Genomic DNA, 18,755 nt, shown 5'->3' with positions numbered 1-18,755 from the left:
TGGATGCTTTGAAGCATGTGTCCTGTGACACAAAAACCAGAGCTAAAAGAAAAGCAAATCCTGCCCTTTCACTTACACACTGATTAATTTATCATCCTGTTTTAGTTAAAGCAACAAACCAGTATTTGATATGTAAAGATAAAGTGGAGAAATGGCGTCCTGAGCAATGCGGTCTCACTCCGAAGTTGTCAAAATCTGGCACTTGGTCAGTGACTTCCGGCGTCAGACAATCACACAAAAGCCGTCCCTTCACGTCAGCATGATACGTGGCCAGTCCCCATTATTGTTTAACGGTGCTCTGCAGCGTCGGGGGGAAATGCAGCGGGACAGCAACTAAAGTTAAGGCAGTGGAAGTCCGAGTAGAGTGAGCGGGAGAGGTGGTGGATGGGTCCCACAGCCACAGATTTTGACCCACGAGGCCGGTGTTTGCTTCCTGTAAGATTGTAAAGCCAAACCCTGTTCTTTTTTCCTAAACTTTCCCAACCACGTGCAAGTCTTGACAAAATGTAATCACATACGTTCGTTGTTGAAGGAAGAAAAACGTCAATTTGCAGGGTTGTACCAACGTAGTGCGTTTGTTTTAAAAAAGATAGTATCCAAAGTAGGGCTGCCCCCCGACTAAGAATTTTCCTAGTCGACCAATAGTTGTCATTTAACCTTCATTAATATAGGCCTATATTTTATCTCCAAGTGCACGTCACACACTGAGCGAGCCGCCTGTTAATGACGCTGTGGGCTAATGGGCATGTAGCTACTTCCATGTTTCAGATGATACGTCATGTTTGTAGTCGACCAATGAAGATGAGTTTACATATCACCTTGGGTTCATCCTTCACCTTCTCAAAATGATCCCACACTTTGGATTTCCTGCCCGACATGTTATTAACTAGCCTGTGGAATAACCGCAGGTACCAGCCCTGGAGATTAACCTGACTCCTGTCTGACTGCTGAGCGTGGACACTTCCTGTGTCTGTCCTTTCAAGTTAAAGTCCCACATGGTCCAGTCATATAGGTTTGGATTTATTTTGACAAGGCGCAGAGGTTGATATGACATCCCAGAACATCATCAACCAACGCACCCAGGGTACCTTGCATATCAGATCTCAACGTGGAAAGTCCATGACCAAATGTCGATATATGACGAGATTGGAGTGAGAATGCGTTGTCCTGAGCAGAGAATAAGGTCATGCTCCCTTTGTGTGTTGTAATCCGAGCTTCTCTGTGGTTTGTTTTTTGTGCTTTGGCCACACGTGCGTGCTCTCACTGTATTACTCTGAAGAAAATGCAGAAAACCTTCTCCAATTTGCCAGATCCGTCATGTAAATAGCAGTGTACCAGCTGCAGGTGCAGGTGGCTTTAAAGGGGAATGGGAGATGACACTCTTGATTGGCTGAAATCAAGTTACGTCCAAAACATTCAAGTAAACTTTGCCTCTGTCATCCACATCAACCAGGCAGCAATCACGTTTGCCACCACAAGGAACTGCACGAACAGTTTAGTGAAATATTCTACCAGAAGAATCCTAAATTCAAAAAGAGCTTAATTAAATGGTTTCAAACAGAGATTCAGAGCAGAGGCTAAAAGCATGAAGGGACACTGGAATATTGATTGCTTTCTTCTCTTTCAGCTATTTTCTAAATAAAAAATAACCCGGCTTGAAAATACTCGTGTACCTAAAATAGACTGTTGCTATGTTGCCGTAGGTCCATTCAGTAACGCTGAGCTGACTCCTTCAGCCTCCAGAGCGGCTCCCTCATGACTCGGCCAAAACTGAGAGTGTTTTATACTGTTTGCAAAACATAATGAAAATAAGTTTGAAATAATTAAACAGTGTTTCATTCACCGTGACGTCTCTCAGAAGCATTTCTCTCCTCTCTTCCTTTTCTTTCTCCCTCTCTCTCTGCTCATCTTCTCCACTTTTATCGGCTGTTAACTGTCATCTCTTCTTTTCCACCTCTCCATGAGCCACCTCTCATCTGTCCTCTTTTCATTCTTCTCTCTTTTCTGGGCTAATCTGTGTCTCCCCTCTCATCACAGCCGCAACTAAACAGCTTTATTCTTCACTTCACTTTCCCCCCTCTCCGTATTCCCTTTTCTCCCCCTCTCTGCTCCTCTGCCATCTTCTCCTCTTGTTCATGGATTCTCTCATCTGTTGCCCACAGTTTTCTTTCTCCTCTCAACTTCCTTGCTCGGATCTTCTCTTCACGTCCTCTTCCTCTTTCCTCTTTTCCCTCTTTCTCCTCCACCTCGCTCCTCCTCCTCCTCCCTCTGCTCCCTTTTCATCACACCTTCACCTCCTCGACTCTCTATTCTTCCCTTCCTCTGCTGAGCCCAGCCATTTGGTCCTTTGATCTCTCTGTCATTTTGCTACAGCTTCAACCCCCCAACACTGTTACCATGACACTGAGGGAGAGACAGATTTACAGAGAGCAGGAAAGATAGTGGGAGAGAGGTGGATTGTGAGAATGTGGAGCCCTGGAGACGATGATTTGGAGTGAGGGAGGTTCAATTGAGAGGAAAAGGAGCGAGTGTGGAGATTAGTGTCGGAGGCGAGAGACAACAACACAGAAAGAGTTTGGGAAAAAAAACAGGGAGAGGTAAAGACAAGTTGTATTATTTTTACTGTGAAGAAAAAGAAACGATAGAGGAAATAATCACTGAAGAAAAGAAAGCTGACTTTTTTTCCTTGCTGTAGGTGGCAGAAGGAAGGAAAGCAATTTTAGATGGAGTGAGTCCGAGGCCAGGTTCAGACCGACCCGAGCTAAAACTGGCTCAAAAAGCTCTACATGCAAGCGCACATTTTTGGTAAATTACTCTGCACTCTGTAATTTACCCTGCAAGCACCACATGAACGATAAACTAAGTGCCACTGTGCAAATTCTCCAGAGTTATAAAGTGCAGTCTGAGCGTTACAAACCATTTTGGCTTCTGATAAACCTAAAAAGATTGGACTTCCTGGACTGCTTTGTCTCAGTGGTACCGTAAACAACACACTGTCCTCTGCACTGTTTTAAAACTGAACTGTTTTCAGTCTGAATCCTCACCAGTGAACATTGGTCTCATAGTGACTTCATGCTCCTGGCCATAAATGGTCCCAGTTGGACACCAAAACCTCCCACATGGTGATGAGGTGGAGCCAGATGGTGATGCTGTTTAATGTCCATTAATGGTGCATTGAGACGCTCTCTTACAAAATGGGAAAATTGTTGCTATGAAATAAGCAAATGCATTTATCTTTGTTTTTTACTTTTCTTTATTTCTTTTTTTCTTAATAAGACATTTTATTGACAGTTTGTTTGTTTGGTTGTAAAATGATTGAGATAAGACCGCCACATGACGACATCCACTCCACATCCAAAGACTAGTACTACTCAACACCCATTTCTAAAATATAAAAAAGACATTTATGCCAATTATGCATGTCTACATGTAAATTATATTCCTGCCTCGTAATTTTTAGCCCAAGGTGTTTATAAGAGTTGAAAGTCTTTGTCCAAACTGTCTTTGATCACAAGGTTTTTTGCTAGAAAGTCAGGTGACGTTGTATAAAGAGCGACAAAGTCCACATAGATTTAAAGTCCTGGCAGATGAATGGATAAAGCCCAGAGATTACACCCAGGAGATTTGGGTTTGAGTTATGTGGAGGTCAACATTAGTTTATCTGGTCATGTTAGAGTTGTATTTCGACATTGTTAGGACGGTAGGGGAGCACATCCTGCTGATAGTTAGGGAACTTTACAGACGTCGGCACAACTTTCATTTTGGAGCTGTTTTTGTAGCATAACAGGACGCCTTGATTCAAACAGCAGCCATTCAGTGTCTCGGTGTTTGCTGGGTTGCTAATAGTCTACAGCTCTGAGAAGCTGTGCAAAGGCACAGCAGTGCTTTGTGCTGAATGGAAATGTCAGCATGCCAACATTTTCACAGTGACTGTGCTAAAATGCTGATGCTGGATGTTGGAATGACAATCAGGTTGACAACATTTTAAATGTCCAACTACGTTAGAATTTACATTATGACATTTTGCAGACTCTCCATACCTTGCGTCTAAATGTCATTACTCTACATCAATTGGATTTTGCTTAAGTACCACACAACCCATTCTCATTATAAAGTTCTTGAATACCGCCGCTCGGTCATTAATTTCAACATCAGACTGCGACTTCTGTGGTGGTGCCATTTGCAGTTCGACACCGCTGGTCAACAATGTTACTGAAGTTGCGGGAAAGTCCCAACAGGGTGGAAGGGAGGGATGGTGGATGGGACCCAACACTGGACTTTCACCCAGGAGGCCGGTGTTTGCTTCCAGTATAAATAGGGCCAAAGTATGATGTTTTTTCTAAACCTAACCACGTGGCTCTGTTGCCTAAATGTGTGTGTTTGTTGCACAACAAAATAAACGTCAGTACGGGGTGTTTTACCAATGAAGACTGTATGCATCTAACAGGCAGAAACTATACATTTCTTGTGAAAACAGAAGTGTATTTTAAAAAGACACAATGCACGGAACAGACGTAAATTGACATGGCGTCCCAGAACATCAACAAGAGACGTATCTAGAACACCTAGCACATCATATGTCGACGTTAAAGTCCACTAACCAAGCGGTGATATGTTATATCAATATCAATGTCTTATGTCGTCAGTATCCAACGTCAAACTGACGCCTGCATCAGACGTTGTTGACTTCACAACTAACAATGTTGGTGGCCAGCTGGGTTGATACCTGTACAAAGTTTCATGGCAATCGATCCAATAATGGACAGGAGGAACAACACTGCCTTTACTAGAGCCCGTTGAAAGAGCAAAAGATTACTTGAGGAAAGAAAGAAGAAAGGAAGACGAGCAGTTTGATTTCTTCTGTATCTGAATAGGAATGGATAATGAGAGTCAATGGGAAACAGAGCGGAGCATATACAATTTTTAAAAGAGATTTTTTAAGACAGACATAAAAGATGAAAAGAAAAATAAGCCAGAATAAATTCCTGAAAAATAGAGGAAGAGGAATAAGAGTGTGACAGAGAAGAAAAAGTCCCAACAATAAACGGGAGGATCAGGAGGAAAGGAGAGAACACTTGGAGAGGGATAAAGAGAGGTGAGGGAAAGAAAGGCAGAGGAAGAATACGAGTATGAAGAGAGGGAGAGAAGGAGGCAGCTTAATTTCACACTACTACTTCCCACACAGACAGAGAGAGGGAGAGAGTGAACAACAGGAGTGAGAGACAGAGGTGAAAGAGAGACAGAGAGGGACTGTGTAATCACTTCTCCCCGTCAGACAGAGAAGGACTTGCCTGCTCTCTCTCTTCCCTGTCTTTGCCATGTGACCGGCCAGCGCTCCAGCACCGCTCTTTTTTCACTCCCTCATCCTTCGCTCGGCTCACACTATGTCTGACTGAGGAGGAGGAAGAGGAGGAGGAGGAGGAGGGAGAGAAAGAAAGCAGGAAGAAGATAAAGAGAAGAAAAGAGGGAAAGGATGTTCTCCGTTTCACTCAAGTGCCGCTTAGGGGTCATCAGGCGCCGAATTAAGGGTACAGTGAGTGTGTGTGTGTGTGTGTGTGTGTGTGTGTGTGTGTGTGTGTCAACTGTACACAGCTCTGTGTGTGTTTTTGATGTTTATTTGACCGTCTCTTTGATGTGTGTGATCTTCTGTGTTTGTGTCTGTATACATTAGTGTGCTCATGTGTGTATTTGTGTGTTAGTGTGCGAGTCCCTGTGGGTGCAAATTACTGTGTGTTTGCACATTTGTGTGCATCTACTGTAAATTTGTGTGTCTGAACGTTTGTCTCTGGGTGTTGTTTCTCTTTGTGTGTGTGCCACGAGGAAAGCATGACGCCAGCCTCCCGCTGATGTTGTTGGCATGTTGTTCTCTCATCTGTCCTCCTTTCCTTCTTCTTCTTCTCCTTCTTCTTCTTCTCCACTTTTTCAGCCTGCAGTTTACTTCTGTAGTCTTTGTTGCAAAGGCTGAATGTTCACAGGAAGCCGCACAATCTTCTGAATGAGGTTTGCGTTTAGCCTCAAATAAGAAGAGATTATTCTCCGCTCAGTGAGTCAATTTGATTGTCTTGATGTGAGTAAACAAAGTGTCTTGGCTGCTGTTTGGAAATATAAACCACTTTGTGTTTTTCCCCCCTGTGCAATGAGCCCCGCTGATCAGTTTCACAACAGGTTGATTTTGTGTGTCTGCGTGCTGTAAGATTGTTCGGCATGAGTGTGATCTCTCTTCGAACATGCCAACAGCACTTTAGATTCTATTGGAACAGTTGTGACTGTCTCTTTATAAACAAGTGGATTTTTAATGTGTTATTCAGGGTAAATAAAGTGTTCAGGTTCACGGAGATGTGCTTGAGTTGCAGCTTGTTTGATTTGTAACGGCTGTACGTTTCTCTAAAGGAGGCAATAAAGTGACTAAAGTGAAAGTGTGAAGTGAGAGACATTTTGATGCAGGTTTGACGTCTGTTTTAGTCAGTGCAAGTTCAATCTTTTTATCATCTTAAGGCCTTCGAGTCTCACTCTGCAGAACAATTTTTGGTCTCTTCATTTTTTGAAGTGGGGTTGTATGCAACACATTCTCACTCCGCCCTCGTCACACATCAACGTTTAGTCATGGACTTTCCATGTCCAGTTACGAAGTCCAAGGTACCCTGGGTGTGTTGGTTTTTGACGGTCTGGGACACCATGTCAAGTTCCTTCTGTTACATACACTGTTTTCTTTCAAGATATACTTCAGTTTTCACAGGAAATTAAACGTTTGCATACAGTCTCTCTCAAAATAAAAGCACTACACCGGTACAACACCGCAAATTGAGGGTTTTTTTTTTTCCTTTAACAACGAAAACACGTGGTTGGGTTTAGAAAAAATAACAGGGTTTGGCTTTAGAATCTTACAGGATGCAAACACCGCCCTCTTTGGTGAAAGTCAGTGTTTGTTGGACCAAATCCACCACCACTCCCACCTGCCCCACTTGGATTTTTCCCGCCTTAAATTTGGCCTTTTCCCGCTGCGTTTCCCCCTGACCCCTGCCGGGTGCTGTTAAACTATTATGGCAACCGACCGCGTATCATGGCAGTGTTCAAGGACACCTTTTTTTTTGTTGGTTTCTGACACCGCAAGTCACTGCCTGAGCGCCTGATTTCTACAATTTCGGAAAGGATCCTTCCTGGGTAAGACAGATCCTTCCCAGGAAGGATCCTGCAGAGGCAAGGCAAGAGTCCTACTATTAAGTGAACACGCATTGGAACAGGCTAGTGAGTGCCCAGGTGTGTGTTATTAACCCTCTGGGGACTGAGAGGGTTAGGCTGGTAGGCAAATGAAGCTGTTGTAAAAAGTATGGCTCCGCTACGGCCATGATTGATTCATTTTTATCTAAATCATAATATTAAAAAAAAAAAAAATCTGTTGTAATTTGGCAGCAGTCACACTGGAAAGTGTAAGTGATGAGGTTTCTGACAATATTTTTTTCATGCTTGTATGATAAGAATTCCTGGAGATACTAATCGATCATTAATCTTGTTGTTTTTGTTTTTTTTTACCTTATTTATTTGTGGACGGGTCAGCTGTAAAAGGACTAATAAAGTAATCTGAATCTGAATCTAATTCAAAAAAATGACATATTTGTTGAAACATACACATTCTAGTAAACAGACTTGTATTTCCATAGCGCCTTAGTAATCTTCTGAGAGTCATATTCACCTGGTTGCTGAGACTACCATACAAGTTCAGTATCTTACCCAAGAATACTTCAACTTGCGAACTGGATGAGTCGAGAATCAAACTGCCGATCTTATTAGTGGACGACCCCCTCTACCTCTTGAGACACAGCCTCATGTTCTGCTTACTGAGGCTGATTGAACAGTGTATAATGGATATATGTGTGTGTGTGTGTGTGTGTGTGTGTGTGTGTGTGAGACGGAGAGAGACAAAAAAGTTGGTTTAGCTAGCTCAGTGACTGGCTGGATGAGTGCCAGTTCATAAACTTTTATGACTGGAGTGTATAAAGCTCATGACTCTTGTTTTATTCAACAAATTCACTCAATTTAGTGAAATGAAGGAGGCGAGGATGTTTATTATTTATCACAAGGGAAACTTTTTTCCCCAGTTGAGTGTGAAGCTTGAATTATTGAAGTAAAAGCCAAAGCAGGTAATGACCGAGGGTGAAGTTTGTTTTCCACGTTAAAACTTCTGGAAAAAAAAATCCAGATGATGGCACCAAGTTTTCAGCAGCCAGAAAGGAGGTGATCTGAGTTTCCTCTCAGCAGTTAAAATTAATGTAATAATTACTGATAAAGAATCAGGTATTGCATGAAAGAAACATCCAAGTAACTACCAAAAAAGGACAAACACTTGTATGGTGGTGTTTTAGGGCCATTGTAGGTAAAAAAATAAATAAAATAATGAATAAATAAAAAACTATGGAGCTGGGGGAGGGGGGTAATATTCCAAGAAAAATCTCAGAATTTCCAAGATTAATGTCGTAAATTTACCAGAAAAAAAATTGCATATTTTCTGAGATTGAAATGGTAAATTTACGAGAAAAAAGTTGGACACACTCTGAGATTAAAGCAATAAATTAATCAGAAAAAACACATAAATGTGCTGCCAGAAAGTCTGCTGGTGTAGTCTAAAGAGTGACGAAGTCCACACAGAGAGGACGTTGTGGTGGATGAATGGGTCAAGCACAGGACTTTGACCCAAGAGACTGAGGTTTGTGTCTCATGTGAGTCAATGTTAGGTTATTATTTTGTTTCTTTTTAGGGTTATAAAGCTGCTAAATGCACACTGTGTACATTTACTGGGTGAGGCACAGGACTTGGACCATTGTTTGCACGCCCAATCAATCATCATTATGGTTCAGAAATAGCTTCTTGTGCATCCAGCAGCTGTGTACAACCTGAAAACTGAAAATAATAAGTCTTAAAGAAATAAGCCACTTTAATCAAGGAGTTTTTTTCTCAGAATTACCCTCCCCATCTTCATTTTTACCTATAATAATCCTAAAATGCCGTCTCAGATATGTTCCCAACAAACCAACAAAAAACTACTATTTCACAAGAAAAACACATGAAAGGTAACTTCACTGCAAAGACAAACACCCAAAGCTTCTATCTGTTTAATATTTGATGAGTTTAAAGGTTCAATGTGTAAATATAGGGGGATTTAGTGATGTCTGATGGTGAGGATTACAGATTCAAACCATCTGAAACTTCCTCCTGGCTAGAATTCCTTCAGTGTTTATTGATCAGGAGATTTTTAGCCAGATTATCCACAGAGGTCATTTCCTCTCCAAAACAAACAGACCTGATGATTTAAACAGGTAGAAACACAGAATAAAGCCATTTTAGTTACAAATCAGTGTTTTTGCGACACTGCTTGTCACTATGATGGCCAGTGTGAAAATGCAAAATGGAGTCAGCAGGGTTTGGTTTTGTCTTTTCTGGGCTACTATATAAACAAGGTGATACAACATGGCGGACGAGGACTCACACTCTAAGTAGATATAAACAGCTCATTCTGTGTTGACATTATTTTATATATTATTCCATTTCTGCCAATATATCCCCCTGAATCCTAAACGCTGGACCTGAAATTGTTCTTAAGAGTTGAGTACATTTTTCATGCACAAAACAGAAACAATCAACAGAGGCAAAACAACAAAACATAGGCAGCAACACAGACAGTGCAGAGTAGCGGACAGAAGTGGAGTGAGAAAAATGGGATATGGGATTTAAATCAGGGGATGCAGGTGTGTCCCTCCATCAGATAGTGTGTATATACACCAATCAGCCAAAACATTCAAACCACTGGTTGAAGTGAATAACACTGATCATCTTGTTACAGTGCATTGTTCTGCTGGGAAACCTTTGGTTCTGGCATTCATGTGGATGCTACTTGATGGACTCCACCCACCCCACGGCACTTATCGATGGCAGTGGCCTATCAGCAGGACAATGCACCATGCCACATTACAAAAGCTGCTCAGGCATGACCTGAGGAACAGGACAAAGAGCTCAGGGTGTCGACCTGGCCTCCAAATACCCCAGATCCCAATCTGATTGAACATTTGAGGGACGTGCTGTTACCCCAGAGGTACCCCTGATCCACAGTGGGTGCTCCTTGGACTTGTCAAGGCATGGACACAGGACTCCTGGAGGGTGTCCATTGGTGTCTGGCACCAGGACATTGGCTTCAGACCTTTTGAGTCCTGCGGGTTGTGAGGTGGGGTACCAGCACATCTTACAGATGTTTGATCAGATGGGGATCTGGGGAATTTGAAAGCCAGGTTGATGCCTTGAGCTCTTTGTTTCGTTCCTCGGATCATTCCTGAGCAGTTTTGTGATGTGGCATGGTGCGTTGTCCTTCTGGGCGACCACTGCTACTGGGGAGTGCCGTTGCCATAATGGGGGGTGCCTGGTCTGCACCGGTGTTTTTAATGTTTTGGCTGATCAGTGTATGTGTAATAGAGGTTATTGCTTCAGTGCTCTATGGGATCTCGTTCCAGATCTTAGTTTAAGTGTGACAAAATGATCTCTGGATCAAGGATCTTGTAAGCACTGTTGTATAGTCTCGCTATTGGTTCAGTGGTTTCCTTGGTGGTGAGGGACCAAATTGGGAGACAGTGGGATGTTGTTGAGAGAATGATTGCATGTAGGTATGTGTCCGAACCAGTAGGGGTCTGATCTTGTTATAGACGTACAGTTTCTGGTTGAGCTTCTTTGTTAGGTGTGACCTTCCAGTCACGCTGCAGCCAGTAGAGGCAGAAACATACATTATCATTGTTGGGCCAATTATTTTCATTAGCTGTCAGATTAGGTTCAACTCACTTCAGCTCTGTGTGGAGTTCACAGTCCTTGTTACTCACATCTACCATCACTATATCATCACAATGTTTTACTCCTTTTTTTTCAGCATAAAAATCATCAATACATGTTTTTATCAGTGTGATGTGACTCTAATCTCTTCTCTTAGTTTACCTGCCATTCAATATGTGCTCCTGTTTAACTCTTAAGACTACAAAGTTGTTATATCAGAGGTGTCTAGACTTTGCAGGTTTCAATAATCATTGATCAGTAAACTTTCTGTGTTGTTTCTGTATTTGATCACAGTGTTAGTAGAGCTCTACCTGCTTCATTACTACAGCAGGGGGCTGCTGTATGTGGGTTAGCTCTGCGTGTGTGTGTGTGTGTGTGTGTGTGTGTGTGTGTGTGTGTGTGAGACAGAGAGTGAGATGCATGGTTGTTGCCACTGGAGCTCGGGGCCAGTTCGTTGTGCGTGTGTGTTTGTTGTTGTGTGTGTTGATTGATCTCCAAATCTCTGCAAGCTGTCGGGACTATACACACACACACACACACACACACACACTCTCTCTCTCTGACTTTCATTATAAATGAGGCCACTGCTCACAGTATGTGGTGTGTGAGTGTGTGTGTTTATGTGGCTGAGGGAGCAGGTGATGCAACTGTATGTATACGGTCTGTGTGTGTAAAGTATGTGCGCTGTATGTTTGTGTGTGTTCTGGCATGTTTCTGCACTGAGTCCATGAGTGAGACGTGTCATTAAACACTGTGTTTGTACAGTTTCACAGGCTGTGTGTGTGTGTGTGTGTGTGTGTGTGTGTGTGTGTGTGTGTGTGCAGATGAATGGTCTCAAAGGAGAGTGTAACAGAGGACATGGCTGTGAGCTGCGGTTGAATACAAATCATCACTTGTCTCAGTTTTCACTGTTTCACTGAAGTTTCGTCAACAGTAGCTCACATTTTGTTTACAGCTCGCCACAAAACTTTTTCCTCAAATCCAAACACAAAAGTTACAAATTACAATTATAGCTGCTGCGCAGTGATGGGTCGGGTCCGGGCATTTTTAGGCAATTCTGAGCAACCTCTGGAACCTAAGACGGTCATCTACCGCTCTGAGCTAATTGGCAAGTAGCAACTCAACAGTGGCTTCACAAATTGAGTAAGCGATTCACTCTTGTGTAGGAAAGCAGCCATCCGTGCATGGAAAGGCAGATTCTGAAATCTGAAAACACACATATTGCATCTAGACAGCAGGGAGATGTTGGTAATTTGTTTGTAACAATGATTGATTTGCTCCATACGTGAAAAACTGATGTTTAAAATTGCCATTTTTACATTGACTCCAATTGTTCACATTAGAGCAAAATTCAAAATGCTGTCAAAAATTCAGTTTTTGAGATAAAATTCTGAAATTTGCCACACATCATCTACCATGACTCTAGAATTTTGTCATTTTTTTCATGAACATTGAATATTTATTTAGCAAGAATTTGCATGTATATGTTTACAGTACCGTTTACAGTCAAACATTTTGATGCACTGATGCACTGAGTTTACAGCTGAGGATATCTGGCATGAGACTGGAACTTTGTGCAAAGTTTGGTGAGTTTTCACCCATGGGAAGTATGATTTCCTCGGAAGAAGAAAGAAGAAGAATACCTAGGATTACATTAGTGTCCTGGCAGCTTAGCTGCCAGGACACTAATTACCTAAATGACTCCTGCTAAAAGAACTTATTTCAGTGTTGTTGGAAGGAAAGGTTCAACGTATTAAGCCCAGTTCAGACCAAAGATTCGAGACCAGACAAGTTGAAACAGGCAACTACTCGCAATGTGCCGTTCTGCAATGTTCTAAAAACCTGCAGGTTCACACCAATGCAACTAGATGAGAACACACTGTCTGTGGTCACTTTGACTTGACCAGCAGACTTCAGTACAAGTCAATTAGCTGTTGTTAAGTTGACATGCTTTACGTTCTAAAACCAGCTGCCACCAATTTGACCAGCTGAGTTGCAGGTGACACCATCAGCCGGCCAGTTCACACCGCTGCAACTTTTCTCTGCAACGTTCTAAATCAGTTTCGTCTTGTCGCGAACCTTTGGTCTGAACTGGGATTTAGAAAATATGCCTTTTTGCTTTCTTTCTTCTTTCTACAGCTGTCATATTGGTGAAGCTACCCTTAGCGGACAGCCAAATTAGCTTAGCACAAAGACAGGAAACGGGGGGGAACAGTTAGCCTGGCTCTGTCTAACTGTAACACTGGTACTGGCACTAATCATCATGTTTGTTTGAACCAAAGTGTACAATTGATGATTTGCTGTTTTATGGGTGTGATTTACCCGACAATTGCTGCAATCAGGCTTGGAAATTAACTACTGTGTATTGTCATTTACATATAGTTGTTTATGGTTACCTACCACTGTGGCTGCTGGATTCCACAATCTACCAGCCACTAAACTGATTACCTCTGTGTTTGTTGGGTGAGTGAACCAAATCTAGCGGCCACTTCCATATTCTACCAGCATTTGGCTGATGGCTGGTGTTAATTTCCAGTCTCGGCTGCAGTCCATTCCAAGTTGGAAGTCAATTATTCTGAGTTCATGCTCCTGACCTCCGCTCTACATGCGTCCCAGTGCATCTGCTCTGGAAAACGTGGACACTTGCAGCAAACTGATGTTTGAAAGGCTTCACAAGCATCTACAGAGAACCTACATCAGTTACCACAGAGCCATTGGAGAGGAACAACAGTTAGTTAAGCAGAGAAGGCCACTGAGACAAAGCTCTCTTTTACAAGGACGCCCTGATTACAGTGTGTACAAAACAATTAGCACACAAATTTACAGTACACATCAACAAGTTATAAAACAATAGCAGAATCCAGAGCTTACAATATGTAAGGACAAGGCCATCAGCAGAGGGGACAACATCAGTTCACAGAGAACACACACATTCACACTGCTCTGAGTCAGTCAGAAGGGATTTAAATTGATTAAAAGGTATTAGCTTATCTAATTTTACAAGCCTCTGCAGATTGTTCCACTTGTGTGGTGCAAAGTGTTTAAGAGTCAGTTTCCCGGTCTCAGTATGAACAGCATGATTTTCCAGAACCAAATAGTTTGAGTGCAAGGTGATTTTTTTCAGTAGTTTAAAAGAGAAACTCTGGTAGTTTGCCAAGAAGTGTTTTGTAAATAAATAGTATGCTTTGTTGTTCTCGTCTCACTGCCACCCGATGTTCTCATACAGTAAAGAACAATGTGTTCTGAAGCATCCTCAGTTATAACCCTGGGCACAGAACGATAGACGGCAGAGGTTGAAGAGTAAAGGAAGCAGAGTGCTTATAAATTATATCACCATAGTCAGTAAGTGATAAAAAGGTAGACTGAACTATTTGCTTTCTACAGTCCTGGGTCAAAACAAGTCAACATGCTCATCTTCAAGTAACGTTCAACAGCCCAAAACTGTCTGAGGTCACTCACTACTCACTATATAGTCCACTATACAGTGAGTTCACCATTTTGTAGTGCTGTACGAATGCTTAGTGGGAATTATTATATCATATGTAGTGGACTCAAAGTATCCCAAAATGCACCATGAAAAGTAGTGTGCAACCAATGATCACTAACCAAGCAGTATATCCCATCACGCATTGCACAACTCGAGAGTTCTGAGGAGAACTGAAGAAGCTTCTTGGATGAGAGGCGAAACGTCTTCAAGAAACGCAAGCAAGTCCAGTTGCCTACGATACAGCACCTATGATCACGTTTCACAACACAAACACTACATACAGTAAAATAATTGATGCCAAAGGTCACTGAGCTCGGTTCACTGTGTGCTCTTCCATGTTGCCGTGAAGTCTGGTGTGTTTGTTGGTGAACTGGGGCTGGATGAATCTTGCCCAAGTTTCCGACTTGGAAATCCAACTTGAATGACCATTGTGGTTTCACTCGGAGGCTGTTTGTTTGTTTGTTTTGTCAGAGTTTCCAGTACAGTGAACGATAGCAGCATACGTGTGGGCTCTGAGCAGTTGCCAAGCAACCAGAGGAGACTCTAGAAAGTTACTGGTCCCGGCCAAGAAACAGCCCGACACATAATTGCCCATAAAATTGCAATTTGTCAGTTTTACACTTCAGTTTTCGTACAAATTGAACAAATGAGCTTTGAAGGTGCGTATTTGTTAGCAGGCTCGCTGTTTCCCCCTGTGTCTAGTCTCGGTGCTAAACGTAGTTAGCCGGATGCTGGCGGTAGATTCCAGTCACGGCGGTAGATTCCAGGCATTCAGTCATAATTTGCTTGTCAGGAAAACATAAACATAGCTGGTGTTAAGCATTTTAAGCACAGGAAAGACTTTGACTTATATCCCCTGTCAGCTGAGGTACAGTCAGCGTTTGCAATGGAAACTTATGTATAATACTTCCCTTATTAACCTGGGCTGCAGTGAAGCTTTGCTCTTCTCTCACAGGGGAGAGTGTGTGTGTTTGTGTGTGTGAATGTGAAAGATGTGCTCAGCAAACTTTCCCAGCCTGAAATGCATTTCTGAAATAAGGCTTGTGCAGGATTCCTCACTTAGTAGTAGGTGCAGAAATCAATAGAGCAGAGGTGTTGCTGGTTGCATTAGATAAGAGGTTTACATGGTGCGCAGAGCTGAACAGCTGAAGTGCGTCACTAAAAAGTCTCTGCTGTGTGTCTAAATGAGCGTCCTGTTCAGCTTCTTTCTGTTCATTGTACTTGTCTGTCACGTATGATCGTTCCAGGATCATAGGAATGTTTCACAGCATCTATAACTGTTGGTGCGATATTTAAATGGAAATGTTATCTTTATATGTAACAATAGTGGGAGTAGGGCTGGGCGATATGGACAACAATTCATATCTCAGTATTTACAGGCTGACTGGTGATACACAATATATATCTTGGTATTTTCTACAAAATGTGCTACATGTTTTCAGCTGCAAGTCAAAGCCACATTTGAGATGTCACAAGCTCTTTTATAAAAACAGACTCTGATCAAAATAAAATGTAAAGACAGGGATTTAATTTTCCTGTTTAAAAATATGCAGCTGCACAAACCTCCAAAGCCTCCAAAACACTGATCAGTGGCAGGGTGTCTGTGAAGTGCTGTAAAGTTTAGTTGATTCAAAACACACATTAAACACGCATTAAACACACATTAAACATGGCTTAAAAGAGACAGTTTCAAACACAAGGACACAAATCAGCTTCACTATAACTCACAGCATTCACAGACAAACACTTGTCTTTATCTGGACACAGTTTCCCCACAAATACATCATGCTAACATTATTAGCACAAGCCTATGGCATTTTACATTGTATAAATTAGCCTAGCCACAAGCTGATATTTCCTCTGCTCATATGAAGCCAGGATAAATCACACACAAGACTTAAAATGTTATTTATGTGGAGGCTTTATTATCTTCACAATTTACTGTTTCTTATCTGTGAAATTAAAGTAAATAAAAGCTTTGTTTCCACTGAGGGAAATGGTTTCAGCTTACAGAAATAGACAGGAGGTCTGCATCACCGAGATATGTAGTTACATTTCTGAGGAGATGCACGTCAGGCTACAGCTCTAGAAAGTGTTGCTGGAGAACTTGTGAGTGAGCGAGTCGGGCGGAGCTGTGTGGAAAGCGTAAGAGAGGAGAGATCAAATTTAGAAATAAAAAATGAAATCAATACTCAGAAACTGCGTCATCTGATGTACAAACTAAAGAAATCGTTGCCTTAAAGCTCTGATTTGTGGCCAGCTGTGGGCAGAGTGGAGATTGGTCAATCAGTTTTATCAGACGTGTTGCTCACATGCTTCTTCTGTGGACGGACTCGCACTGAGTTCTGTAGTGATTCATCACTTTCTGTGGGTGGAGATTTCCCACCAGCAAAAGAAACCTTTCAATTGTTCAATCTCGTCTTACTTCTGCTGCTGATCGTTCACTCTTACATAATGTTCTTTCATCACACAGCTTAAACTTGTAAAACTTTTTGCGAACATGCTCACGTCTCACAGAGATCAGGAGCCGTGTGTCTCTTCCTCTGAACTCAACAGGAGACACAGAGCAATATGTAAAGCTGTGTAAAGACTGCCTGTTTTATTTGACAAACCTGTCCTCACATCACACTGTGTTGGACTTTAGTCTCACTGAAATTGGTTTTGAACTGCCGACCCCATACTGTTCCCTCCTGGTGACCAGAAATAACCAGCAAAGTGTGCAGAGCGTAGAGCGCGGTTAACACAACCAGCGATAAGAGTCCCATAGGTTGTGAATTGCAGCAGCGGGCTGCGATGATGAGTAGAACCACCAACTGTTACATCATTGCTGTTTTCAGTGCTGGCGGCTGTGAGGCATCACCTCAGCTTTGTAGCCTTTATATCCGATAAGAAAAAGGCTCTGAATGGCAGACGAGTGTGGGAAAGACAAAATGAGATTATGATTGTACTTTTGACACATTAGCCCTTCAGGTTCTCCCAGGGCCGGTCTGGATTGGATTCGTCATGGCACCCAGGTGATATAATATAATGTTATATAATATAATATAACCGACAGACTTGCTACTTTAACCTGCAGGGATAAAAAAATATCAAGTTACAACAGTCTTCTTAAAATAGAGTCTCATACTCATCTCAGAGGGAACCTGTGCTGTAGCAGCCAATAGATACAGTCAGTGTTTATGGGAAAAGGTCACGTCCTTTACACCAAGAGGGGAAACAAAGCATTTGTTACGATGCTGAAGAGTTGCTGCGTGGCTTTCTGCACAACAAATAAACTTAAATATCCAGAGTGAAAGGGTATGTTTTCTTTTTTGAAATTGGTCAAGGGATGCACGATAATATCTGCACATCATCTGTGTCGGCCGATATTGGCTTTAAAATGAACTCTCAGAATCGACCAACAAGCTTTTTCTTAATTTGCACAATGAATGAATATAACATACATTGATAAGTACTGTATTTCATGTCTCCATCTGCTGGTGGGCCGTCATGATGAGAGTATTCATGCATAATATGGTGTTAATGCCACAGAAGAGACTTGGTGATCACTAAAAGTAGGGAGGGGAAAAAAAGTGGATATATCGATATCAGTTTGGGTTATCGGTCAAATTAGCTGTTACATATCAGATATCGGCAATAAATCCAATATCGTGCATCCCTAAACTGGACCAGTATTGAACGAGAGCAGTGGTCAGGCTGCATTGTAACCACTCAAGGCACGCTCACACAGTCAATTTACTTTCACTAAAACTGTTTGGTTTTGCCACTGACTGGCTCAGATTGTTGTTACAAGTGTCTGACAACAGTATTGAAAGGATCCCTACAGAGAGAGCGTTTGTTTAAGACTAAGATCCTTTGTGTTTAACCCAGAGAGTGTGTGAGGCCAGAGATCAGCACCACGGACAGAGCCACAGGAACACACTGAGTCAAGAGTGTGGCAGAGAATCTATTTTCCAGTCTGGGAGCTCCAGTCTAATGGATCATAGACCCAGACTCCATGCAACACACACTTCATTCAGCGTTGACAGAGACAAAGTTAGGGCCTGTCCCAGTACCCACACTTCCCCTGAAAATACCCACTTGCACTTGGTTGTGCGCGTTCACGTTTAGGCTAGTGGTGTCCCAAAACAGAACTGAGGTAGTGGAAGTGGTTTCCAACACTTAAAGTCCTAGCTAGATTCCGAGGGAGCCCGGACCCACACTTTCAACGAAGTGGAAGATGAAATTTCCCAGAACACCTTGCGAAGTCAGCAACTTCTGCAAGTTTTGGAAAACAATTTGTTACTGTACGATCGGAATGTAGGCTATACAAACAACAGATGGTTGGACTAGCGTAATCGACTTACCCGAACAAAATCGATCAGAACTAGAAGACGTCGTAGGCGCCTCCTGTTTTCAGCATTTCTTCTCCGTTGTTCATCAGACGGAGAAGAATAAACGTAGCACACGCCACAACACAAGC

General features: G+C 42.3%; 1 protein-coding gene across 5 annotated transcripts in view; it reads left to right on the top strand.

The window, feature by feature from the left end:
- The window catches only part of LOC125901746 (glutamate receptor-interacting protein 2-like), a 438,014-nt gene that overhangs the window by 212,931 nt on the left and 206,328 nt on the right, over positions 1 to 18,755 (top strand). The window contains exon 1 of one of the 5 annotated variants that reach the window (XM_049598080.1): positions 4,929 to 5,528. The exons of the other annotated variants lie outside the window; for them this stretch is intronic. Coding sequence (XP_049454037.1) covers positions 5,474 to 5,528 — 55 coding nt within the window. The 5' untranslated portion in view covers positions 4,929 to 5,473. Of the gene's footprint in view, positions 1 to 4,928; positions 5,529 to 18,755 lie in introns of those variants that run through there. 5 annotated transcript variants of the gene reach the window in all.

This window comes from Epinephelus fuscoguttatus, linkage group LG1 (assembly GCF_011397635.1).
Source record: "Epinephelus fuscoguttatus linkage group LG1, E.fuscoguttatus.final_Chr_v1".
NCBI classification, from domain to species: Eukaryota; Metazoa; Chordata; class Actinopteri; order Perciformes; family Serranidae; genus Epinephelus; species Epinephelus fuscoguttatus.
This window is presented reverse-complemented; position numbering and strand designations above follow the sequence as displayed.